This window comes from Coturnix japonica, chromosome 1 (genome assembly GCF_054131305.1).
Source record: "Coturnix japonica strain WE chromosome 1, WE-NBRP24, whole genome shotgun sequence".
Taxonomy (NCBI): Eukaryota; Metazoa; Chordata; class Aves; order Galliformes; family Phasianidae; genus Coturnix; species Coturnix japonica.
Genome location: NC_140663.1, coordinates 63,745,468 through 63,773,331, shown reverse-complemented (window position 1 = coordinate 63,773,331; position 27,864 = coordinate 63,745,468). Strand labels below are relative to the sequence as shown.

The 27,864-nt window shown below is 35.0% G+C and overlaps 1 protein-coding gene across 2 annotated transcripts in view; it reads right to left on the bottom strand.

The window, feature by feature from the left end:
* Positions 1 to 912: 912 nt before the first annotated feature.
* PLCZ1 (phospholipase C zeta 1) overlaps positions 913 to 27,864 on the bottom strand; it is a 40,598-nt gene continuing 13,646 nt past the window's right edge. Inside the window, exons 6-12 of one of the 2 annotated variants that reach the window (XM_015867951.3) lie at positions 23,699 to 23,926; positions 22,425 to 22,581; positions 20,827 to 20,943; positions 8,042 to 8,214; positions 5,229 to 5,361; positions 3,409 to 3,558; positions 913 to 1,070 (exon numbers count right to left, since the gene is read on the bottom strand). In XM_015867951.3, the coding sequence (XP_015723437.1) occupies positions 988 to 1,070; positions 3,409 to 3,558; positions 5,229 to 5,361; positions 8,042 to 8,214; positions 20,827 to 20,943; positions 22,425 to 22,581; positions 23,699 to 23,926 (1,041 nt within the window). In that variant the 3' untranslated portion in view covers positions 913 to 987. 2 annotated transcript variants of the gene reach the window in all.

The following is a 27,864-nucleotide window of genomic DNA, read 5'->3' as shown; positions in this document are numbered from 1 at the left end:
TCTCAGAGCAACATTAAATAAAATAGTATTAAAATGGCTTTAAATAAAAGTAGCATTAAAAATAGAATATTATCAGAACAGTCTGCAAACATAAGCAGTACTGTTGGTATTAAAGAAAGAAATCTGTCAATAAAACATCCTTTAAAAATGCACATTTGAGTAACAGATCTGCAATTAGTGTAGATACAGACCTCTGGAATTTCAGCAATACTTTAGTTTTCTAAGGAAGTTGGAAAAACTATTATTTATGGATGAGATTGGAACCAATAGCTCTGTTAGGCAAAAAACTGCCCTCAGAGAACTTAAATCATGCAATCAACTTACCTTCCCTAAACTTCTTCAAATCCACCTCAAAGCATTGTGAATCCTATTCCCCAAGTTCACAGTCAGTAAGAGGTACCCTGAGCTTCCTGTTGCTATGAGGAACACAGCCCTTTACAAATCAGTCTGTGAATTATTTGTCTTTCTTTAGCAGCAGGAGGTTCAGGATTAAGCTGAGAAAAGATACCAATATTAGCATCTTACATATTTATCATTTAAGAGCTACTTTTCCTCAGAACTGTTTCTCCAGGTGGCAAAATTACAGTAGACATTAAAGGAATATAGCTCAAGCAGAAACTGTCATTGCTATCCATTGAAAGAGACTTTAAACTGAATATGTCATTTTTTTTTCTGTTCCCTTGGAGCTATGATTGCTCTTTGTCAACACAAATAAAAATTTGCATGTTAACAAGTTCATAATTTTGTAGTGTAAGATCATAAATATTAAATTATTATCCTCAGTAATTAATCATAATTTTGCAATTTGCTGCAAGTGAAATTATTAATTGAATTCAACAAAATGTCTAAAACAGTTCACTCTGTATGAATTCTTGGTAGGGTTAACTTCAGTCTGGAAATCAGACTACTGGGTTGTTGCGAGCCAAGTGCTGTTGCTTTATTGAGTGGGGTGTGAGTCACCAGAATGACAACTATTGCGGAGCATTGTTAGTAGTACCAAACATACACAAACAGAGATGCAGGTTCAAGTTTGCCACCACATTTGGAAAACAGGGGAACAGTACAGTAACCTGTAAATATAATGACACATGATTACTGTATTAATCACAACTGAAAATACTGTAGTGGTATTTCATAATCTACTATGCAAATATAACATAGCAATGAACCTTGGTCTTTAAAATAAAGTGAAATTATATAGAACCAAATCCCCATTTCTACTGGTTTTCTCATCTACATATACAACATTTTGAACTTGGCACTTCAGAACACAGAGTAAAAGAGTAAGGGTAGAATCTTTTTCTACCTTTTCAGGTTTTGAAACTGAAGGCTGGACTAAACAAAAACAGCAATACTTTAAATAGGAAGAAATCATGTATTCACACATTCTTCTTATAGCAAGTTAAACAACTTGTGATTCAATAGTGATAGTGCTTTACAGAGAAGAATGGTGTTACAGCAATAATACACTGTCCAGCTACGGAAAAAAAGAAAAGAAAGAAAAAAATATGGCGTAAGATCTTCTATCATGGCATCTTAAGCCTGTTAAGTACCACCTTCTACATATGAGTGACTCCCAGTATCAGAGGTAAGGCATCCCTTGGAAACTGCATGTTCATTATTTGAAGAACGTGTAGTTCTTAAATTGAAAATTATCTTACCTGCTCTGAAAACAAAAGATACCCTCCTCCAAACACAAAGGCCATATTGCTTCATAAGAATGTAACATATATTATTTCATAGAAACGTCACATCTGATAAAAAATGTTCTCTTAGGGTTTTTTTTGTTTGTTTTGTTTTTTCTGTGTCTATATAAATACAGTTATTTAAATATCTGCTTTCACTAAAAGTTCAGTTGAGAACTGCAGTTCTCAAAACTATTTTTTACTTGTGTCTGGACATGGACAATCTTCAGGAACCTCCTTTGGGTTTGGATTTTCTTTGATTCTTTTATCCAGTGTGAAAGTTTACTTTACACTTAAGGTTCAGGATCTGAGCAAGAGATATTAAATCAGAACCTTGTAAACATACATTTGAGATCAATGTTTAGAGCACTCCAATATGTGGAAGACTTGATTTGTTTCCTATCTGGTGGCTTACTTCAAGGATTAAGACTCATTTCCAAGGACTGTGTTCTTAGCCCATAGCTACAGAATATTCTCCCAAATGTCCTGACAGAAGTAAAATTCTGTTATTGAAACTGATACAATTTGTATGAAAACATCAGCAGTTAACTCATGCGGTGATAGTGAGCTAGGGGACATGTGGGACAATTGAATTCCTGTCTTATACTGGACTGAGACAGAGGGGCTGTAAGCCCGGGACTATCCTCTAGACTTTAACATCCCAGCTAGAGTGAGATTCCCATCTTCAGTCCCTCTGAGTATAACTAATTCATCACTACATGAAAAATCGCATACAGCTACAGATGGGCAGCAAGTGCTCTTCCCCAGTACGACCTGTAGCTGTGTGGTGAAGCTGCCACTGAGGAGTTACACGCCGTGATTCTATTAAAATAAATAACTGAATTCACAAATATTAATCATTTAAAACCACATGTAAGCTTTAGCATCTTCTATTTAAGTTTATCTCAAATATAGGATGCTTTTTTTTTTTTCCCATTTTTCTGAAATACACATATAGTAGAAAGTGATCAGCGTAAAGCTGTTGAAGAAAAGCAAATATTCCTTAGAAGAAATGTCTGTTCTTGTGTAACTTCTAAGCCTCAACTAAGAATCACAAGCAGCTTTGTGATTTCAGAACATGGAAAGAAATAACCATTAAAAAACTTGCTAAGCTTTATATAAAAAAAAGGCACAGTGCCCACTGCCAGCTCCAATTCTTTGCCTTCATGTCTTCATTTACTAACAAAAGTTGATTCTGTTTGCTTTGTCAGAAATGCATTTGGAAATCCAGTACAGTAAACAGTCATTGTATATAAGCCTTTCTCCTTGGCCTACTGACTTCTGTGTCTGTTCCTTATGTGCAGCCTATCAATCATATAAGATTCCAGGAACTAAACTGGTACAAGAGAAGAAATACTATTAAGAAAAAATACTACACATATTTTTGCTTAATATATATTCTTCATTTTGCACTCTGAAGAGTCATGTGCAATCTGTGCTATCAGAACAAGTTAAAATACAGTCTGAAGAATTTCTTTTCTGAAATGAATGTTCTAGTAGGAATTATTAACAGTCATTAATAGGCTTTTGATTTCTACACTGTAGACTAATTCAGAGACTACAAATATTTAAAAATATAGAGTTCAACATTTAATCTATTGTTTCTCAGTTTTCCTCTAGAAAATACACATAATGCTGTGCTATATCAATATCACAGTAATGATAAAAGCATGGATTGTTCTAGATGACTTTGAAGTGTTATTATCACTTAAAAAGATATTACCTTTACTCAGACTCAGCAGTGGTAATGTGTATTGACCAAGGAAATCATTTGCAATCAGAGAGATCTCGTCTTGTACACAGAAGCGTATCAGTGCTAGTTCTGGAACTTGGATGGTAAAAGAGAAAGTTTCATCCCATCTAGGACTCAGAGCTAATGAAAAGAGAAAATACATAGTATCAAAATACCATTTATTACATTTAATATCTGAGCTGTGTTTGCTCTCAGTAGTGCTTACTGGGAAAATCAGTTCTTTTGTGCCAGTTTAAATAAATGGCAGGACTCCAACTGACTGCAGTGACATAAGTCACATCTTTTGTATGGATTATGGAATAAAAACTATGAGAAGGGAGTGTTTAAGATGAAGCAGTCAGCCTACGATTTGCCTACAGTATGCATACCATCCCCATCTATGGATTTGTTGTGAATTGGATACATAACATTGTTGGTCAAACACCCAAAAAAGTTGCTGTTCTCCCTTCAAAAAGAGCAAAATACAGGCTCAGAATTTCTGATCAACTTAAACTTTCCAACATTCATACTAATTTCACGTTTTTCCCAACTTTTCTCTTTTTACAGTGTTGGAAATGAGGCAGGAGCTGAATAAATGTTGGTGGAAAAGTGATCACATGACTGAAAGCAAAATACAAAAAGGGATGTAGAACAGTGTTTGTCCTGTATAACATCTATACAGAGGAAAAAGGAATGTAGAGGCTATCTACAAAAAGAAGGAAGGAAAAATAGAAGAGAGTGGCAGAGAAGAGATCACAGAGAATCTTTAAGCTGAGACATCAATATAGCCTATAGGATAAAGATAAGGGAGTGCTTGAAGAGAAATACTGAGAATACACACTGTCTTTCCAACAATATAGGGATATAACCTGCTAGAAACCTCATATGAGTTAAATGATGAAGCTGAAGACATATCTTCTTCACAAAAAGCCCCCAGAAATTACATGAGTGTGCTGGTTTGTGCTCATATAGATTTCATTTTCTTCATAGCATCTCATGTATTGCTATGTTTTGGAGTTGTGACCCAAACAGTGTTGATGACACACTGGTGTTTGTGTTGTTGCTGAGCAGTGCTTACAGAGAATCAAGGATGTTTTTGTTTCTCACATTGCCCTACCGTGGAAGAGATTGGGAGTGAAAAAGAGGTTGGGAGGTTACACAGCCAGGATATGTGACCCTAAGTAACCAAAGGAATATCCCATAGCACATGATGATGTAATGAAGTTGAATTGAGTAACCCCAGTGTGGCATAGAGAAGCAGGAAAGGGCAGGACATGCAGAGTTATGGCATTTGTCTTCCCAAGTAACTGTCATGACTGTTAAAGCCCTGCTTTCCTGGAAATGGCTGAACATCTGCCTGCTAACAGGAAGGTCCAAATAAATTTCTTTATTAGTTTTGCTTGCATGCACAACTTTGCTTTACCTATCAGTCTATTTCAACCCACAGATTTTACCTCTCCTTTCTCACATCCCATTGTGTGCAAGGAGAGGGGAAGGTGATAGAGCAGCTGTGTAGTGCTTAGCTGCCTCATGGGGCCAAACTACAACAGTAAGTAAACACCAAGCATATTCCTTCTTCCCTCAAGAGAGTGCTACTATCAGAGAGTTTATCCTTCCTTAATCTGCAATTCAACAAAAATGGTATGCAGTTTAAACTTCTGCTAGAGATTCTGTACTGGAAGATCAACTCTAGACAGAAATAATTGCAGTCTCTGTAAGTACATAACAGCTTCCTGGGAAGGAAAGATGGCCATTCTATATTAAATATTATTGTCTTTTTTCACGGTTAAGATACTAAGACTGATGCTCACCATTGCTTTTTATGACACTAGATTTTCTTTTTGCTTGATCTTCTGGCACACCGTAAATTTCTATCTGCACTAAAGGGTCAGCTTTGTTACTCTTCGACAGGTTACTGGGTGGTAACTGATGACCGCTGATGAGCTGGAAAATTAAAGCTGCAATGAATTGAAATGTCTGCAAGAACTTACTTTACATAATAGCTGTATAGTAACCATTATGGCAAAAACAATTCCGTAAGAAACTACACTTAACAGCCATAAAAGAACTGTTACCAAAATATCCATTAAGCACAATGAAGTTAAGAATATGGTGCTTCTCATTTAATTTAATTCTTGGCTCATTTGATATCATTATGCTTTATATAATAATTTCAGATTTAAGCTTTTTTTATTTATACTTGTCATCAAAATGTTGGAGGAATCAGTCTGATTATTGTTGATTTACCTGAGATCAAACCCATAATTTTCTATCAAAGCTGTGCCTACTAGGCTGGCACTAACACTTAAAGTAACACCAACACAGTGTTGCAAAGTATGTAGGATGCGTTCCTGTTCTTTCACAGGAATATATAAAAACTCACCCTTTATCAGGCTCCCAGATGTTTTTGTTAGTTAGCTACCTGGAAATTTTGCCTCAGACTGTTTTATAATCTGGCACCCAGCCTAAGGAAGGATTTATGAAAATCACAACTTTTTCTACTGTCTATTTGTATTTCGGGACACCAAGGAGAGAATAACTATCTGTACAGTATCTGCTTTTTAGCAATTAGTGCTGGAATGTATCAAAAGAGATACAAACCTGCCAGCCTAGGTGAGAGACATGATGCTTATGGTCCAGAAAACATCAAAACTCATGATACAGATTATTTCTCCCCTGTCACTCACCAAAACATCAAAAAGCACCAACCATACACTTTGCTTAGGTACTTTATGTGACACTTTGGTCCAAGAAAAGTACTAGCCTGAAACACAGATTGGTATTTGCTTAGCAGACCCAGGTACTGGCAGTTTCCTTCCTAGAGAATTAACTTCAATCAAAAGCTTTGTATAATGCAAGCATGGACAGACTGCCCATTTAGAACCAGTGTAGGGCCTTTGGCATGTCCTGAGTGTCCTTACTAAACTCCAGCTGCACTGCTTCCCACCCTGACCCTGTTGCCAGGCCCAGACTATGTCTCGGACAGGGCGGGAAAAAAGGTGCTCACTCAAATCCTTAAACCCAATCCATCTGTGAGATCCAAGGTGAAACAGACATACAGAGGGAATAGAAGACAGCATGACAGGCTTAGAAATTTCTGTATAAAACATCTTGTGTAATTGTATTTCTTCTTCAACAGCTACATACAATCTTTCTCCTGATAGGAACCACAGCACATCAGGTGAGAAAGTGTACTGAATTAAATAAAATCAAGTTCTGTATGATTTTTGTCTTCACTCCTGTTTTCTAAATTTAATCAGTCTGAGAGACTTTTGTCTCAGATGTATTATAGCTCTGCCTGATAACTGCTATTTCTCAATTCATCAAGTTAGTAAATCTTTAGCAGAAACTGTTTTCCCTTTAACTCCTACTCCAGATTTTTTATTTTTTATTTTTGTCTTCAACCACCATTTCCTATTTTTTACTTCTTTGCAGGAGCTCTACAGCCCCACACACAGCTGGTGTGATGCTGTTGCTGATGCTATTGAGCCTGTCATCCCAGTCTATGTCATCAGTCTAAAATCCCGCCTTTCTCTGTTCCAGCCTCTTCCAAACTCAGACATTTCCTTTCCATTGTCTGTCTCCTAGATTACAGTCAGGAAGTTTTCCTCATCTTAATTAACTCCAGCTTTATATAATCAAGGACTAAAGTAACAGATGTATATGCATGGGTGCTTCAAATCATCCAGACATGTCTGTTTGTAATTGGTATGCTCACTGTTAGGACACCAAAATGTTCTTGATTAGGTGCACAAATTATGTAAGCATTTTATAATTGTTATTAGCTAATATTTTATCTCCACTATTTGTTTTTTCTGAAAGAAATATCAATTATATACTAATTTTATGCTAATTAAAAAGCATTTGTACAAGTAGTATGCTGTACAATCACAAATAGCACACTTTCATTGGGAAAAGGTAGTTTTCCAGCTAGCAAAGAATTATAAAACATCTACTTGACCTCAAAAGAAGGAGTTTTATTTTTCATTATTTTTAAATGACATATATATAAAATATTTTTCAGAATTAAATCAGACTTGAATTTGGGCGAAGTAGAAATAATTCAAAGGTTTACTGAGTCATCTTCCTTTTTATAGTTATTTATACAATTTTAAGATAATAAACAGTATTTTATGTATGCATAGGAAGACAATGAAACTTAAATGAAGCATAAGGCTTCCTACCATATCTTAAAACACTTACAATTACTTTTTTGTGTGTGGCATTGCTAATTCTTAAAGAAAATAATCCAAATAGTGTACATTTCATTTCTGAAAGCTTTCAGATTTCAGTCTACACAGTCATAACTGGCATTCTTTGGTCAACTGTACTTGTGACACACAATGATTAATGTACCGAATGCTGTGGAAATCATGTATTTTTACAAATTCATCAATTCTGAATGTCTAGATATTTTCAGTAAACATAAATGAACTACAGATGGGAAACCATCCGAGCAGCAACAAAATCTATATGAGAGTGATGTGTTGGTAGAAACAACAATAAACTTTCCTGCAACCAGGAATGGGAATGACATTAGAAAATAATAGATTACCAATTGGTCTGGAACGTATAACAGTTGTTTTTGTGTTTTATCAAGCAAATTACAGCCAACTAAGCTTACCCTTATTGACAGAGATACTGGTTTACTGTATCTTCCCACATTGTGTGGATTGAATGTTGATTTTTGATTTCTCAGAAATTCTGGTTTCAGAACATATCCACAGCCACCATTGTCTAAGAATTTTCCATTTTGCAGTTCCATTGGTATTCCTGGTGTCTGGAAGTTTAAGGCCACTGTAAAAACAAATAAATATGAATTTTAAAGAATAACCATTTATATCAATTTTTAAACTAACTCTCTGACAATTACAGCCTAATCAAAAGCAAAAGAGATTTAAGACTGTGTACCTTTCATTCTGTATGCAAGATACTGCTTCTTATGTATAGCAATATTCAATAGTGAACAATTAACATCCAAAAACAAAGTGCAATGCAACATGTTGTGTATTTTCCCATTTCCTTCTGAATTATTTAAAATAAGGTTATTTCTGGTTTTTCCTCTACAAGGACTAAATTCACATGACAATACCCAGCAATTCTCAGTACTCTGGTTGCAAAGTTCTGCTACAGAGGACAAAACCGTAGGATAATAACTAACTTTAGCCAGGGAGAAGAATTCATCACCAAATGGTATCACCCAGAAGACTTATAGAATCATAGAAGATCCTGACTTTTGTGGGACCCACAAAGATCATCAAATCCAGCTCCTGGCTACAAGACCACACAGAATTCAGCACCTTTGTCTAAGACCAAACACTTCATTAACTGTGTCAAAGTGTTAAAGGTGTATGTGTTAAAGGTGTATGTTTGGTGGCCCTGCTAGGCAGGGGGGTTGGAACTACATGATCCTTGAGGTCCCTTCCAACCCGGGTAATTCTGTGATTCTGTGATTCTGTGATTCTGTCAGCTTGAGACCATGGCCATTGCTCTGGGGAGCCTGTCCCTGTGCCCTACCACCCAAGAAGATCAAGAAGCTTTATTTCAGTATTAGAATATTCAGTGCAAGTATAATGTATAAGGTTATAGATTTAGAATCATTTTTTTAAATTGTTCTTATATTTTATGGGAGCAAAATCTTCCTTCAAGCATAGTTTTCCAGTGCTGATGATTTTTGTTACTATACACATGACAGATTTTCCTTTTCTTGGCAGCTCGAAACATTTTTGGTTTGCTGCAGCAACAATAATGAAATAGCACACTTCTCATCAATGTGATATTATAATTCATGAGATAAAACCAACATTGAAGTAGACTTGTTTAATGAAATTTTCCCCTATTCCAGTGCACTGGAGCTTCCTTTCACATTGAAAATAGAAAATGCACATGTTTAATCAGTGAAGTGAGAACATGATATGTGTTGAATAGAAAATGATAAAAAATCGTTTACCTGATGGCTTGGCAGAAAAAAAAAAAAAAAAAAAAAAAAAAAAAGAAAAAGAAAGAAAGAAAAAAAAACAACTGAGACAGTACAAGCGACTCCTAATAATAATTCAGAAAATGGACATTATTACACGTTCCTATGAGAAAATATAGATCTAATGAATGAACATGTAGCAGAATTCAGAAATTCTTATATTATTATCTTATTTCTTATTATAAAGAAATTTTTATCTCCCCTGCAATAAATTTGTCTCAGATTCACTGCAAAAATTATTTATTTTTTTCTTTGCTTTGGTGAACTTTTAAGAACTTCTTTATTAAGTAACACAGACAGCAATAGATCTGGAGAACAAGGCAACCAGTGCTAAGGTTCTAATGTTTGCATTACACTTGGCTTTGATGGGGTTACTGCAGAAAAGCTGTAGCTTGGCCCTGCAGAATCAATGTCAGTGAATAGCCGGAGTATATTAGGTGCTCCCAGAGTGCATCCTCTGTTTCACCTGAAAGGAATCCCATCTGTGCTGGGTAAGATTGTTCTGCAACAAATGCCTGTACGTAGAAAGTAGGAACAACTGGGAAATTTGCTTAAAAAACATCACCGCAAACAATATCGAAAACAAAACACCACTTGCTTTCCTGTGTTGAACTACATACTAACATAGGCACTTGCATGGATTTGTGTCAATAAGCAAAGGAACTGTAAGACTATTTTCTCTGACAATACAAACTAGACCTTAAAACGCTTTTATTGCTCATTGTGCTCCATAAACTTCTGTTTCCTTTTTTCAGTCAGGCATGTATTCTCATGGTTTTATGACTCAACACTCCATCCAGAACAGACTCAAATGCAGTGCTGTGTGACCCTTGTTATATGGCAATGGAGGTATCAAGTGTGTTGAGTCAAGCAGCGAGGTGAATTCTATAGAGGTGAAACCCGCATGGCTCTTCAAACCTACATCCAGGTGTGATTTACAGATAACTCAAGATTTCTCAGTCCATAGGTAATTCCTAGGCCGTAATTTCAGAATAAGTGATTTAAAAATTACGACTAAAATCACATACTTCAAACAGCTGTGGCTTCAAATAGAAGCAAATAAAATACTTGTAGCTTCCACATGATGAAACAAATTACATGATTGCACATAATGAGACTGTTGCTATATTTACAAGCTTCATAGGCTACTAAGCAGGAAAATCTGATTTAACAACAGAAACAAGCAAGGGAGAATACTTTATAATTTATCACATTAGATAAATTACTTCACATAAGTGAAGGTCAATGTTATTATGGGATGATATCTTCAAACACCAACACTATATTTTTACTAAATTTAATTTTACCTTAGAATAATTTAAAATATACTGAGCACTAGTTTTAATCTACCTACCGATGTCCTTGTTTTAAAACTTGTAACCTGATTCAGATAAGTGTATGCAAGACTCTCTGAAATTCAAACCTCTACAACTGTTTGCAAGGTTCAGAGATTCCAGGAGACTCCTCAGAAAATGCTTTATGGTATACTGCTGATGCCCAGTTTTTCATTTCAATCAGATGCAGTTACAACCCTTGCACTTCTTGAGAAATGGCAAAGTTCATAAATTAAAAACTACACTTTCCATTGCCTGGCAGTGTGGCCATACAGCAACATCTTTCTGCAAGGAAGATTGAATTTCTAACCAATGTTTCATCTCAGTTTTGCTGAATTCAAGAACAGAACTTGTAATAACATGTTTTGTACTTCTGTTTCACGAAACAGTCACAATTTTTAATGCATTTATGAAGCAAAAAATGAAGCAACCTTTAAAACAGAGAGGAATACAAAGAATGTATTTCATCTTAAACTTCTCTATCACAGGCAGTTAACTTAAGTCATTTCTAAAACTAATAGCAGAACTAAACACAGTATAAGTACTCAAATACAACACCTTCCATAAGTATTGTCATTCAAGACATAATTAATTTTTAGAGTCAAATAACAGCTTTTGGAAACCAAAGAGAACACTCGTGTTCTTAGATTTCTAAGTTGCTATGATTTGAAGGCAGTTCAGGAAAGCTGCATATCTTTTACCTGTGATTCTGTCTCTAAATTAACATTTCTGTTGGGTCTTTTGACTTGTCATTTTTTATATTTCATTCTTCTCTTCCTGATACTATTAGCTACATTACAACCCTGAGGTTTAATATATTGTCTGCATTTAAAGGAGAGATTTTACAATGAATAAGCACAAATTCATCACCAGTATTCCCTAAAATAAGTTACTTAATTGTATTTTATGCCATTTAAAATCCATCTCAAAATGTCTGAATTCTATGCAAATAATTCCAATAATATATGCAAAAAGCACTCAGTGCCGGTGATCCTATTTCCATGATTTACTTTACCCATTTTAATCTAAAGAGATAATTCACCACACTCTGATCAGTCTCAGTTCTTTTCAGGTGCCTATGTCCTTAAAATGGGCTGCTCACAGTGAGTGCAGTACTGAAAGTGAAAACTCACTAATGGAAAGTATACCAGCAAAATTGTCTTCCACGCCTTAGATAACCAACATGTAAAGTGAATTCTACAAAGCTGGAAATAGTATTAAACAGGACTACATTCTAATGATCTGGATTATTTTGTTATTGGTTATGAGATGATCTATGTTACTGGATTTGAAGATACTGAGTGTATTCAGTGCTGTTGACAACTCCAGATGGGCATTGACTGAGTATCCTCTCTTGTCATATACAGGCCACAGCTGTACCCAATTCATTGATGCCTAAATTTACAGAAACATTTTCAGAACTACTTACACAACAGTGTAGTCTGTGCTGTGTTTTTATTTTAGTGATGTGCCTTTCAAAAGGTTTAATCTACAGTCTGCATAAACATGCTAACCAAATATGAGGTGGCTCAAGATGCAAACGAAAAATGAGGACTTTTAATCACTTGGAAATCAACTGAAAGTATTTGACATAAGAACAGACCATGAAATGATGACAGTTTGTCAGCTGTTTTGTGTACCAGGAAGCAAAGATTCATTTACCAAGGGCAGCATACGTAGCACTCAGAATATTATCAGTAGTAAATAGATTCTATCAAACTAAAATACAATACTATTTTTATCATCTGAATCACAAATATAACAATGATTTCTATCTTAAGTGCAAAGAATATTTACCTTTTAGAATTATGCAATCTACTATGCATTCTGATGGAGTCCAATATGTACCAGAATACCTTGAAAATCCTCTTGTTACACCAAATGTACAGAATGTGCTCTATCACCAAGAGGCCAAAACACATAAGCTGGGATAATGGTGGAACATATTGAATTTTAAATACCTTTTCCATATGGGTCTTCATGAGTAACTAGAAAAACATGCCATAACTAAACCTGAAAAACTATGACAGCCTTCTCAGACTGCTGTGAGTCTGAGTATTACCTGTTATTCTGGTCCTGCCTAGACGTGTTCCTCTGATTTTCACTGCCATCCCTGGATGCTTGTAAATTCAAGCTTGCACAAAAACCATCCAAAGTCAGTCCTTTATACATCCTCAACATCACCTTTGCCCTAAAAGTTGTTTTTATTTTTTTAAATATTTATGCTAATTTGGCCCTCTTGCCAAGCTGGTGAATGAGTGTGAACGCAAAATAAAATAAAATAAAATAAAATAAAATAAAATAAAATAAAATAAAATAAAATAAAATAAAATAAAATAAAATAAAATAAAATAAAATAAAATAAATTATGTACAAAGAGTAATTGTCTACCACAAAAAACAAACAAACAAAAAAACCCAAACAAACAACAAAAAAATCAACAACAACAACAAAAACTTCACTCATCAATATTAATTTTGACATACAAGCTGTGTCACACCTCTTTTTCTGAATAATGAATTTGCTTAAATCATCATTTCTAGCTTTGCTGACACATTTTGAAATGGATACTCTCATTTTGAAATGGATACTCTCATTCCACAGAAACTCAGTTTATGAATGGCTTACATCATGAGGTATTCTGCTGTAGTAAGAGGGATTACTCATCTGCAAACTGAGTGGTATGCATAACTGTCTGACACATCATGCACAGCATATGCAGTCAGCCTATTCTTATTGTCTTTGGGCCAATTCAGTACTGCTGCTCTGCAGACATTATCAACGGAAATGTTAAGAATTCAGTCATTCTAGTGTTCATAATTGCTGACAGTGTTCCTACTCAATTACAGGTATCTCTACTGGAAAATAGATGTCAGGTGATTAAATACCATACACAAGAATTTCTACGACTGGTTTCAATTAGGGATCCTTTCTTGTGAGGTTCTCATGGGAAAAGTACCTAAAGCATTTCTGATAAACTATCATATCTAAAATCTAAATTATTTTTTGTTATTTAATTAATATATCAGATTGAAAGTTGCTCCACACTGTAAGTCTCAGCATCTTTTGGCTGTCATTGCAGTTGCTTCAAACATGGAATAGATATTTTTTGAAAATATTTTCTTAATTTGTTTGCCTTGTGTTTCCTAGCAGATTACAGGACACAATCAGCTTCACTTTCCTGCTTCATTCTGGCTTTATAACACAACATTTAGAACAAGGTCAACAAGAAGTTCAGAGGTGATTGTGTTGTTTCTTCTGTAGTTCTTTAAAAATGACTATATTTCAGGTAAGTTATTTAGTGTCCTACTAGTTGTCTGCAGTCCTGGATTTAGCGAAAAAGCATTATTTTCATGATTACTATTAACAAAATGCTGACAAAATGAAATTTCCATTTTTTTGTTTTTGTTTGTTTGTTTAAAGTTCTAGCTTTAATTGCCCACAAAACCAAACAAATGCAAAAATCTACCATAACTGTCTAAAAAGAAAGGCATGTGTATTGAAACTGTTCAATTTATCCAGAGATATTATCCTACCTAACTTATAGGAATTAGGTTCTTCACTAGAGCCCGTGAGAATCTAGTCAGCAAACCTAAGGAGCATCATAAGCAAAAGTGCGTTGATTTTTCAGTATGAAACTAAAAATATCCTTGGAGTCTATAATCCTAATATCTGTCCCATTGTGCTGGGGACATCTGGGATCAAACAATAAGATGTGAAAAAGCTGTTTTTATTGAGTTTCATAAAGCATTGCAGACATGTGACCTATTACATTTATGGATTTTTTTTTTCAACAACATGACTTCGTTAATAATATACACTTCTTTTTTTGGCATTATACTAGAACCCTTCCAGAATGTACAACAGCACTGAGTAAGATTTAAGTCCTTTATACAAGATTTAGTTTTCACTTCCTAAAGATGAATTTTTGGACTATTATAAGCAAATCGGTAAGAAAGTAATAACATAGATATATACATCCTTTTTGTGAGACAGAAGCTGAACTATGATAACTACTCTTGTCCTTGAAAGCTCAAGCGAAATTGAGTGGGCCATGAAAAGATGCATTTTTATGCTTTCTACTCTCATTCTTCCAAGGCATTACTTTTCTGCCTTCCTTATAGCATACTGTCCACGACTGTGAGGTAAGGCCACAGCAAACACAGAAGGAGCTCCAGGCTACAGGAACACCCTCCCAGAAAAGCCTCAGTGTGTTTTTGCCATAAGTTGTAAAGATATGTCAGATTTATCTCCTGGTTTTGAAAAGACCTCTTTCAATCTTGGTATAAAATCTCCAACCAGTTCTGCAAATACATCTGAGTTTCTGTTAAGTGGCTGGTTTCTACAGAAGTCACTCCAAAATCAATGGATAGTACAACAGATACAAAGGTCATAATAACACTATTTGGCAAAGCAAATTCTCAGCTATAAAGCACTGTTTTTTAACACTGTCATCAGCATTAGCTTTGCATTTTCACCGGTTATTAACAAGAGCCTGCATGCTGTGCTCATAAAAATCTGAATGGCTGTCTGGAAAGTGGCTTGCCTTTCTTGTTGCTGTTACCACTTCTGAAATGCACCTCCCAGCACCTCACTGTGCTCACATTCACTGTTTGATCCAATATAAGTTGAGCAATCAACAATTAATGTCAATGGGCTCCATTTTTTTCTGCATGGAGGAACTCGGTTCCACATCTTTGTTTCATCTACAACTCCATGTCAGATGCCATTTTGTCAGATGTCCCTCTGCTTCCATCTGTCACATGGCAGAAAAATGTAATGAAATATTGGCAGGAAGGTTCAACCTCTACTGCCATACTACCAACATTCATCTCTGACATCGTGGACCAATATAATAAAATAGGAGGCATTACTTTTGGAGCAGCCCTTGTAGATGTCAAAGAAGCAAAGATGAAATACTGTGATATATTTGTCTTCCTTATCCCATAGACTGATTAGAGTTAAGACATCTGCAAGATTTTAAGGATCACGGTCCTAGATTCAGAGTGCTCATTTAGTGTCTAACTGCAGTAAGATAAACTGTAAAGAGCTGTTGAGGCATTCTAGTAATTTAGCCAGACATACAAATAACAACAATAAGATATAGTGTAAAGAGCTGTTAAGGCATTCTGATAATTGATCCAGACATACAAATAACAACACTGAAGCGTGTCGCTTCACAGATTGCACAGAAAATTCAAACAGAGACCATTCAAAGCTATAATGCAATGAATATTCTGTTTGTTTTAGACATACCATTAGCAGTTGAAAAAGACCTAATAGAAAAAGCTTACTTAACACTTTCTCTGTGTTAGAAAACAAATCCAGTAGGAATCATAAACAAGAATATAGAATTATCATACTGGAAAACAAACTATGAGTACAATTGAAAGAAAAGTGATATTTCACCATCTCTTAACTGGGAGAACCTGCGTTTTCACTTAAATTCTATCACATTACTTTAGAAATATCTTTACTAAATTTGATAGTTCATCACTTAATCAGAAATACAGAGAATTCATTGAGATTTTAGGTATAGCCAAACTTCCCAATATCAAACATAACCTGGTAAATTGATGTTAGGAGAAAAATAATAATAATAATAATAATAATAAATAAAAAATAAAAAATCAGTTCTGTTCTCTCTAGTTTTGCTATTTGTGCAGAGAGAAACGAAAACATATTTTTGCTGCATGTATGCAGAAACTGAAAATTGGAAAGTAAATGATAGAACTTGTGCCTTCTGTTTTCTCTAGGGGGTTTTACAAAATTTGCCTTGCCTTTAAGTTTTCAGTCACTTGCAGTCCAATCTAGGCCATACTGATGGTCAGTTCCTGCTGAACAAGTGAGGAACAAGATCTACATAACTGGTTTTCTTCTCCCTAGATAGCATTAGAGTTTAAAATCCCTGCTTAGGGTTCTTTTCCACTTATCTTTTCATGCATTGTAAAAATTTAGCCACACAACAGATCTGATAAAATTGCTAGGCTGCATTTCAATCTCACAAACCAAAACAAAATTTTCAATAAAAAAGCTCCATTATATGAGTAGTGATTCCTTCACAGAAGCGTATAAATTTTTATGAGTGCTTCAGAAAACATATGGTCCATACTAGCTCTTCTAAAATGAAGTCCTTTATCTGCCATACCATGGCTTTCTGATATAACTGATGATGACTTGGGCAGAGCTGTGGATTGTTGTAATATATGGGAAAATGCTTTCTACTGTATACAAGCAATGTATTCAGAAGGATAGTTAATTATTTCTCTCTTTATTTTTAACTGAGAATTTCTTTTGGTTTGCTTCGGTTTTTGTTGTTGTTGTTGTTTGCTTGTTTGTTTGTTTGTTGCTCTGTTTTCCTCAGTCTACATAAAACAATTCTTATCTGTTTATTTCAATAACTACCCTGAATTTTCTTTCCATGCATAAATCTTTATTTTCCAATTTATATAGTAAATAAAAAGGAGATAAAGATATGCCAAACCAGTTCTTTCCAGTGCTATGCTGCAGTTGCATGCAGGAGGAATACTAATTTTTCAAACCATAATAGGTTATTGTAGGTATTTTTCTTCATAAGACCTTTTTGTTCACAAAACCTACCCTGTTCTTATGAGACCCAATTTTCACAGGCTGGGCACTGAGTGCACAATGACATGGAAAAAGTCTTTTTTGGGAACTCTGTGCATTTTAGTGTCATTTTTAACTTGCCTTCATCTGAAAATTAGGTTTGTACACATACAGAATTCTCATCTTCATCCCCAGCAAATCTTGGGCTTGCTGGACAATTTCATTCTGGTTTAGTGACATGCTGCAAGTTAATGTCCCAAACAGCTCAAAGAAAATTGCTGGCAAGCTACAGGAGAGAGCAATGTTTTGGGCCCATCAATAAGGGAAATGAAGGAATTACTCAGCTGTCATCATTTATAAGATGCAGAGAGAGTCCTGGCAAGCAGTATTACGTGTAGATTCAAAGAAAACCTAATATCTGTGCATCAAGAACAGTTAGTGGAACTTACTTAAAGGAAAGGTGGAAGGGCAACCGGACAGGAGTGGGGTTGGGTTAAAGTAGCTGGAGATTGGGAACAGGTGACATTGGATAAATCTGAAAATCCCAGGGACTGGAGGGAACATTTCTGCACAGGGAATGTAAAGTGCAATAGTAGGGAGAAGAGGGAATATGTGGGATTTTTGAAAGCAGGATATATGAAGAAATAAGAAATGTGAGTTAAATCAGAGAAAAAGCATCAGTAGAAGATTCATTGAGTGGAGTTTTGAGAGCTGCATTTTGGAATGCAGTCTTATTTCAGACAAACATTTATCTGAAACAGATTAGGGAATCGAGACTGGGTCTGGCATGGCTTGGAAATAAAGCATGAGAAGACTTACTTGTAATCAGCCTATTCCCATGAGAAAAGCATTCCTTTAAATGAAGATACAACTGCTGTGACCAAGAGGGCAGATCTAACCATTTCCTGCATATTTTTAATTCTTCCAGGAAGAGGCCCAAAGCAAAAATCATATGTTTAGTATGTGAATCCTCAAAATGGTTTTGCCTTAAAGTGTACTCCAAGTTAATAGTCAGTATAGTCATTAATAAGTACTTAAGCCCTTTTTGAGATGAGAAAAAAATGATATTCTTTAAACAAATAATTGTGGAGTTGTAAAGACTAGAAATAAAACAACTAAACTGCTGTGTGATAAGCCCTTTAGGATTAAGGACTTCTAGCTCAGTCTTCCTCTAAGCATGAAACAAGCACACTGGTTCTTAATAGCAATGCAGACAATGCAGAGAGTGCACCACCTCAAGTAAATAATCCCACAAGTTAAGTGGGGATTAACCAACCAAAAAAATTATCAGTTACAAATGGTGTGGTAATGGTGAGATACTTCCAGCAATAGCCTAGCCCGGTATCAAATACACACCACAAAAAATATTTATGAAAACACAGACAGAAATAAAATTTATACTGGCTAGTAAATTTTTACTTCCACAGAAGCTGTAAAATTATATCTCAGTACAGCAGAGAAGATGTGAAGCAGAATTTGTAATGAGAAAATTGTGAGGAGATCTGAGTGCATTTCACTTCTTTCACCGAAAAGCCTATACTGAGTGGGAACTTTCACGCAGCCTCCTCAGTCACTGCTTCCCGCATTACATCCTAACACCACAGTATAGTTTGGGTGGAAGGCTGGCAAACATTAACAGATTCATGCTTGGGGCACTCCTCCACTGCTTGTGATCAGGGCCATAATGATAGGAAGACTTTCTCACATAAGTTCCAGAGTCTTATAGACAAAGTGAAAATCATATCTTTCACTGTATGAGTGTGAATTGTAATGTAAAAAAGTGAGACCATCTCTTTCACTTCTTGAAAGTGGAAGTCTATGGCAAACCGCCCTGCTCACTCCACAGTCTCCCTCAGGTGATTATGATATAGTATGATATGATAAAATACATATCCAGCTCCAAAAATACTGCTTTTAAAATGAAGAATAAAATGATGAAGCAAGATCATGCCTGAAGCTATTATAAAGGGGAAAGTGCTTGCAGGTAAGAGGTTTTTCAAAGCCTGCTGAGAAGTGAAGTCATGCTTATCTTTAACGGTTTTAAATTAAAAACTAATTTGAACTGAAGAGAAACCAAGGTTACTGTTATTTCATTGCTGGGGGTGCAAACTTACTTTGCAGTACACTGAGAAAAAAAAGACATCTTAAATCTGCTTTGCTTGTATTAAGTCACTGAAGACAGTGGCAGCTGTGACTCAGCATCCAGGTGATCAGGGGACACTTGAGTGCATATTTGCAGTACATATCATAATCTGGGAATTCTTGACAACAGTATTAATTCTTGTGCACACATCTGCATCAGTGCCACCCCAGTCACACAAAACCACTGAAAATCAAATATATCCTTCAGATGATTTCATTGCAGTGCAGATTCCTAACTCACACTTACATACTTTTCCTTCATCCCTTCTAATTCAGTGCAATAGGGCAAATTCAGCAAAATACAAAAGCAATTGCATTCCTACAATGCTCACATTAAGTTGAACAGGAATCTGTTTCTATTCTCTTACTACAGTACAAAGTAGCTACAGAGAATGCTAGGCTCCAGCAGAAAAAGTAATAATAATATACAATTTTCTTTTTAAAGAGAGAGATAAATTGAGGAAAGATAACAAGGAAAAAAAAAAAAAAGAAGATAAAAAAGGAAGCTATCTTTCCCACTTTCCCACTTATAAAGATGCTCTAGTAATACCTCAACCACAGCAGACAAATAATCATGGAGATAATAGAATTTGAGTAATACAGAATGCAAAATGCAAAAGGATGTAAGCTATTTTAATTTTCTTGAAAGGAAAATTGCTAATTTTTTGTTTCTGGAAGTACATTGTTTAATGCGCAGTGTGCTCACTTTTACCTCTAAACCTAGATTAACTTAGTGAACATAAATAATTTCAACGAAAAAGGGCAGTAAAATATGAATTACTGTTTAGACTCTCCACACAGACAGACACAAAGAAATATAACAGAATTATTAATTAAAAAAGGAAGCTGTACAAAGAGAAGAAAGTTCTGCTGTTGACAGTTAAGCTGTGGAAAGTTGTACATATACACTTTTGCTGCAGCCTTTCAGAAGATTAAAACATGCTTTTATGTAGTCTTGGAGTTAGGAATAATACAACATAAGGTTCAAGGCTTAATAATATCTTGTCCTTAATACTTTTTTTTTCTCGGTTTCTAATAGGGGAAAAAAAAACACCACAGTCGTTCAAAGGAGTTAGTGAACTAATCTGAGATGTTTGAGATATGGCTATAGCTATTTAACAAAAAAAATTATATTTGTAATTAGCTATGACTTAAGGGTAATTAATTACAATAGTAAATAATTTAAAATAATATTCTATGTAATTCTTCCTTATCAGAATTCCAAGATTCTGGGATATAAAAATTACCAGAAGTTTAGATAATAAAAAATGATGCTACTGATGGAAGTTATGAAACTTGTAGCTTGCAAAATATACTATGGGAAGATAAAACTTTTATATCTTTATAATCTCTGGAGTTTTGAATGCAACAGTCAGTAAACATACATACCCATTTGGCAACCCACATTCCAGAACTCTTGAGGATTATAATTTGAAGAATCTGCTCTTGTTCCTTTTGGGTAGATTCTTGTAAGGAAACGTGAAGTATGTGAAACAAACTGATTAGCTGGAAAACAGAATCATAAAACCTTTGTAAGGCACACTTTCTTAAAATAGGCATCTTATTAAAATAAAAAATAAGATTCTAAGACATTTCTGTTCATGTTACATTACTAAATCTGACAATTTGAGATATGATAAAAAAATATTTTTTTAAACCTTAAAACGGTCTTTGAAAATATAAAGGTTCAATAACCAAAATCATTCCTTTAGGGAAATCTTCTTTACCTTTTTATTTACTAAATACACAATTTTTACACTACACCTCTCATTATTTCCCCTGTGAAAACAGGAAAGACACAAAACAGGGAACTGGTTTAAAAGCCCCATTCGTTTTTCAGTTATTCCAGTGGAAAAACATCTATCTTCAAATAATTTAAACCCAATTTCTGCTTTGAGGCTTAGAAAAATCAAATGAGTCATCTCAGAACCAGCGAGTAGTACATTTATAAAGCATACTTTATCTTCCTTGGCGCCTTCAGAAGATTTTATCTATTCAAGTCAGTTGATTTTCTTACTCCTACCATTGTTACCTCCCATAAAGGCACAAATCACACGGACATGGAAAATCTAGAATTACTTTTATCTACACTATTCCAGTTAAGTGATTAAAAAGAAATCCCTAAACTTCCAGGATCATCATTCTGATCCTTTCCATTCTCCCCCTTTCCTCTTATTTTAGTTGAACTACTAGGTTGCTATACAGATCAGAGAGGACGTTTTGTATGGACAGCTGGCAAAAGCCTACTTGCTTTAATGACGTTCAGCACCATTCACCTAACCAACCATTGAATCATCTCTTCCAAGAGTGGATGGCAGCTGGGCTGGACCTGAATGAATGGGCTCTGTCAGACTTCATTCTCATGAATCTCTGAATCAGTGATCTCTGCTCTTAACACTCTCTGAAGGCTGTTGTCAGACAGCTGGAGTTAAAACAGCAGAGACTATGTCGTACAGACTGCACCAAATGGAGATAACCCAGCATACACTGAGTTTTCAGTAATCTACCTTGGCCCATATGAAAGATGTGGTCCAAAGAACAGGCTGTCTTCTGTTGAGTTTATTCATTTCATGTGGATTCTCTCATTTGCAGTTATCATCAGAGTTAGAGTTACTGATGCTAAACTCCACTGAGAATCACAGATTGTATATGGAAAATGGATCTGTTCCTTACATTTTCATGTAACTTTTAAATCATTTCATGGAGGAAAAAAATGAACCAAAAGGTATTCATGCATTTTATATACTATGTTAATATTTATAAAGTTACATGAAATTAGTATAATGCTGAATTTCAAATTTGTTCACAAAGCTAAATGAAATATAAAAATGCAGTGAAAATTACAAGTTATTTCTAAAATAGTGCTATAGAAACATCCAAGTGAAACTGGACAACAAAAATTCTGTAAGGCTTTTTAACCCTTCCAATGCTGAAGCAATGAAACATAACAACACTGTAATTTTTCTGTTTAAATCAAAGCAAAATACCTTCATGTTTTACAAATTTGTGTGCTTTAGCCTCTCCAATTGAATTGTTTTCATAACACTTCTGATTAGCCATTGAATGCTCAAAGCTTACAAACTTCTCAGACTTGGTATAAATCACAAGGTCAGACAACTCCATGGCAATCTTTACCTTCTTCGCCTAGTAATCAGAGAATAAAATAATGTAAGAACACAAAGAATCACAATACATACTACATTATTAAAAATTCAAAAGGACTTACCAAATAAGACATATAAAGTGTGGGAAAATGTGTTACATGTAATGTGTATTTGACCATATGGTATGATTTATGATAGTAAGAGTTGATCCAGGCAGACAAAATTAACGTTACTGTCTTTATGATAATTGAAGTATATGTGGGGTGGATGCAGGGATACGTCCAGTGCTTATTGGAGTAATATTGGACAGCTTTAACATTTCCCTGCTTTTCAGAGAAATATATAAACTAAAGTCATTTTTCATGGCTCTTGACATTATTCATATGTTAAATATATGTCCAACTTAGATGCTTAAGTAAATCAAATTCCAGAAAATATATACTGGTAGGAAGTATTTTGAGAAAGAAAAAAGAGTAGGAGACAGTGTACACACTGACAGCACAAACTCAACTACAAAAAATAGATAACAGGAGACTATTTTAGCATGCCAAACAAATCAGTCAAAGATATATGAACTGCTCTGATGACAGGTAAACTCTATTCTTAATTAAGACAGAGTTTTCTCTGGTCAAAGTCTTTATTTAGTCTTGTTCCATTATCCAAGCAAGCAAAAGCAAAGGCTTATATACGGTGGAAGTGAGCTGGAAATTCAGAACAAAAGGACTCCCCAGGATGGACTGTTACACCATAGAATAGAATAGATACAAAACTGTCTTTCATCATCAAGAACCACTGTAAGTGTCCTTCATGCATACCTTCAGGAAGGCTTTGGATCAACAAAGCAGCTGAGAGTATTGTGTCACTGATCACCAAGGGCAGGCATAAGATTTGAATATTAAAAAGGCAAGTGCAGTTTAGGATGGGAGCACAGGGAAAGTCTTTTTAGTTGAATACTAACTAGAATATGGTCCAGTTTGGAATGCATGGAAAGATTCAGGAAAACTCGTAAGTCCTTCAAAAGATATTTTTCTGAGTAATATTAATGCCTATATTGTAAATGTAGACTCATTTTTGAGATAGCATATATTCTTCTTTTCATAAAAAGGCTGACAGAGAAGTATGTGTTTTCTAAATTCAGCTGTTACATAAATTTTTACCTTTGCCTTTTTCCGAGGTGGAGGTGTAGATCTACCTTCAGATTTTCTTTTTGAGGAACCCCTCTTTGGGCGAAGAGGGGATTCTTCATCAACCTCATCATCAGATGATGTAATTTCCTCATCAGATACTTCCCCTGTTTGACCATGAGTATCCTCACCTTTCCGGAGCATAGTTTCTTCAATTGTTCCACTTTTCTTATTTTTTATCAATATTTTGAATTTTAATTCCTGTAGATAAAAAGTTATACAGCAATAACCAGAATTTTGTATGTATGTCCTAAATGTAGAACTTCATATTTAGATGATGTTTAATGCATTTTCTTAGCTATTTGTTAAGTACAATAAAGTGAAGGAGCACAACATAATATATAGGTATCAGTGATGCAGGTTTCAAAAAACAGGTAAAACAAACAGAAACAGAGACTGGAGACCAAAATATACAATAGAATGTGAATATCTAACAACTCAACAGGAAAAACAGAAACCTCTGCAATACACAGATGCAGATATGAGCAGAACTGAGGAATATAAGGAAGACTGAAGACAAGGATGACAGGACAAGGGAAAATGACCTGAAGTTGCTCCAGGGTAAGCACTTGTTAAGCACTGGAATAGGCTCCCCAGGGAGGTGGTTGATTCACCATCCCTGGATGTGTTTAAAAAGCATTCAGAAATAGTGCTCATGGACATGATTTAGCAGAGGGCTGTTAAAGTTAGGATACTATGGTTAGGTTGTGGTTGGACTTGGTGATCTTTGAGATCTTTTCCAACCTGAGAAATTCTATGATTCTACGATTCGAAGGAAGTGTCAGAAGTGATGGTCAGGTAAGATGGAGGAAATATTTATCACTAAGCTTGAATCTATTTTTATATGTAGATTTGAAACCATTCATATGATGCTCATTTGAAGCTGTATTTTTATCTAACTGCTGAAAAACTGTTGTTTGATTAGTACATTTGTGCATACCTATGTAGAATGTCAAATTAAAACTTCTGTTATGTTATTATTATCAAGAACACAGTGGACTCCAGTGCTGTGCCTACCTACGTATGGAAATTAATGGAATTTGATCATTTTTTGACTAAACAGCTTTTTTCTATTTTATGGGTCATATTTAAATGCACATTCCATATCAACTGAAAGGACTATCACTTTTGGTAGAGAAAATAAAGATCTCTATATATACATTCTTCTCAAAAAACATTACAGAAAATGCGGTAGTGAAAAGAGACATTTTTAATGTTGGGCCATAAGCAGATTCCAATAGAAGGTAACCCAAATCACTGAAAATGAACTGTGAACTCAAAAAGGCATCATGCATCTTAAGCTGGAGCTTCAAAAAGATCTTCAAAAGTACTTATAACAAATATATGGTTACAAAATCTATGAATGTGAAATCTGAGTTCTTAAATGGCAATCAGTTGTGCTAAACATTTGAGATCTTTTTGTACAAATATTACTAAAATTTTGAATAGGCGTTTTTTTCAGCCTGATGGATTCCAATTATTCAGATATTTTAAGTCGATGTAATATCAGTAGTGTCTGAACTCTGAGATAAATATATATATATCAGAAACACTTTTAGCTATTGAATTTTCACTATTTAATAGGGCTCTATTTAATTCTTTAATAAAAACAAACACTGAGATTTATTGAAAATAGGAAGATTTGCCTGAGATGTGTGTACTCCTTGACAGAACAAACAAAACTAGTTACAACACTAGCTGTCACATGAAGATTTCCACCCTAGAAACTTAGTATTTCAGTTTCATGGTATGCATAGAAGCTGCTGATAAAGGCCCTCCCCAAAGAAATCTGAGAGATATGAGAAGCAGGGATTAACTGGATAAACACAAAGCAAATGTTGGAAGGATCTTTAAGTCCTACAAGCAGGCTGTTAACAAATCCTAGCAAAGAAGACAAGATAGTAGGATAAATTAGAGCATGTAACCATTTCCTTTCAAAATTTCTGCTATATTCTATATTATTTTAAATTTCTTCCTTTTTTATTTCAGTTTTTACTGGAAGACAAAGATGCGCACAGAAATACAGATAATATACAGATGATTCACACAGGAAAGTTTCAAAATGGAAATTAAAAACTTTCCAGTCTTGTTTGGCATGAATACATGCTAAGAATTTACATTAAGTCACATTTTAAGAATTTGCTAGTAGAAGTACACATATAGGAAACTGTAATTCACTTGACCACATTATTGTTGGGATTTCTTTTTCAAGATGGGTTTTTCAAGCTAATAGGTTATTTTCTACCTCCTTTAAGTGTATTTGCTGTATTTGAGCTATGCTAATTAACACTATTTGCGCTGTTGAATCAGTCCCATGTCTGAGCAACTACAGGTACAATCCTATCAGCTAATATATGTTAGTAGATCTTTATTAGAAATCAGAAGACTGTTATGCTTAAAAACCTATGTCTTCTGTTACTGGTGTTAACAATTTTGATGCATTTCACTTCCTGGCTCATTCTGCTGGCTCATTTACCAGATGAAATTGTTTCTGTCTTGAATAAGCAAATAAACAAACAAATAAATAAATAAAAAGTGGAAGAGTAACTTTTGTATGTGACAAATCTACTATTATTCCATCAACTAAGAATCTCTCCCACCAAGAGTACATTCAATTGATCATTTCTCATTTTTAATATCTCTTTTGCATCACTTAAATAAAGCAGACTTAAGACTAAGTTAAACACCTAGTTCACTTTCATGACAATGAACTTACCCAGACCCTAAATGTACAAGGTCTCTAGTTTTAAAGATGTGATGAAGCTGCTTCATTTGAACACAGACTAAAAGTTCTTCTTCAAAAAGATGCAAGTCAAAAGTCAAGCTTATTACTCAGTTTACAACCATAACTCCAAATTTCTACTATAAAATAAAACACTGTTGTTTTTTTTTAATGTTCATAGCAACTGAGTGAATTGTTTGTTCTCAACATAATAAGTTGTTAAATTCAAGCTTATGAAAATCAGATGAGAACACTGATATTATTCAGGAAATTCCTACTGTGGAATAAATCTCACATAACTGTAAACATTTAAGGTTTGATATAATGAATCTCACCTGAACAGCATACAGTTAAGTGAGGACTAATTGTGGAACACATCAACACATTTTAAGACATAAATTCTATAGACATATGAAAACACTAAGCTATGGAAAGTATGCACTGTCTTCTGAAAAGCATTTTGAAAGCAACATCTCACACAGATATATTATTTGTGAAATGTAATTTAGTGACTCCATGATTCACATGCAGAACATTGATTCTGTGCTTGCTACAGGAGATGTGTAATCTGTGAATATCAATTATACTGAATGTGGACGTGCTTTGAGATATTTTTAAGCAAACCTTCACACTTGAAGTGCAAAGGCTTGCATTTGGGAAAGAACAACTGCAGACACTAGTATATGCCGGGGAGCACTCAGCTGGAAAGCTGCAGAAAAGAAACTAGGAGTCCTGGTAGACATCAAGTTGATCATATTATCATCAAGTTGGTAACAGAATTATTGGTTTAATTACACAAATTATTACCACTGGGTAAACAGAGATGCTCCTTCCACTTTCCTCAGTATAGACAAGGCTTCATCTGGAGACCTGTGCCTAGTTCTGGACTCCCCAGTACAAGAGAGACAGGGTTGCAGTAGAAATAGCCCAGAGGAAAGTCACCAAGATGATCAAAAGGACTGAAGCACCTCTCCTATGTGGAGAGGTGGAGAGAGGCTGAAAGAGATGGACCTGTTCAGTCTGGAGAACTGGTTCAGGAGGGATCTATCTTGTCAATGTGTATAAGTACCTGAAAGGAGAATGCAAAGGAGATGGAGCCAGGTTCTTGTCAGTGGTAAACTACACCTCGACAAGAGCCACTGGGCACAAACTGGAACACAGGAGATTTCTTCTGAACACTAGGAAGCATTTCTGTGCTATGCAGATGACTGAGCACTGGCAAAGGTTGTCCAGAGAGGTTGTGGATTTGCATCCTTGGAAATCTTCAAAAGCCATCTGGACATGGTTCTGAGCACACTGTGCTGAGTGTCCTTGCTTGAGCACAGGAGGTAGGTGAAATAGACCCAGAGGTCCCTTCTAACAAAAATTATTCTGCAATTCCATGATTCGCAGTGTTTTCCAGGTTGCAAACTGAAAC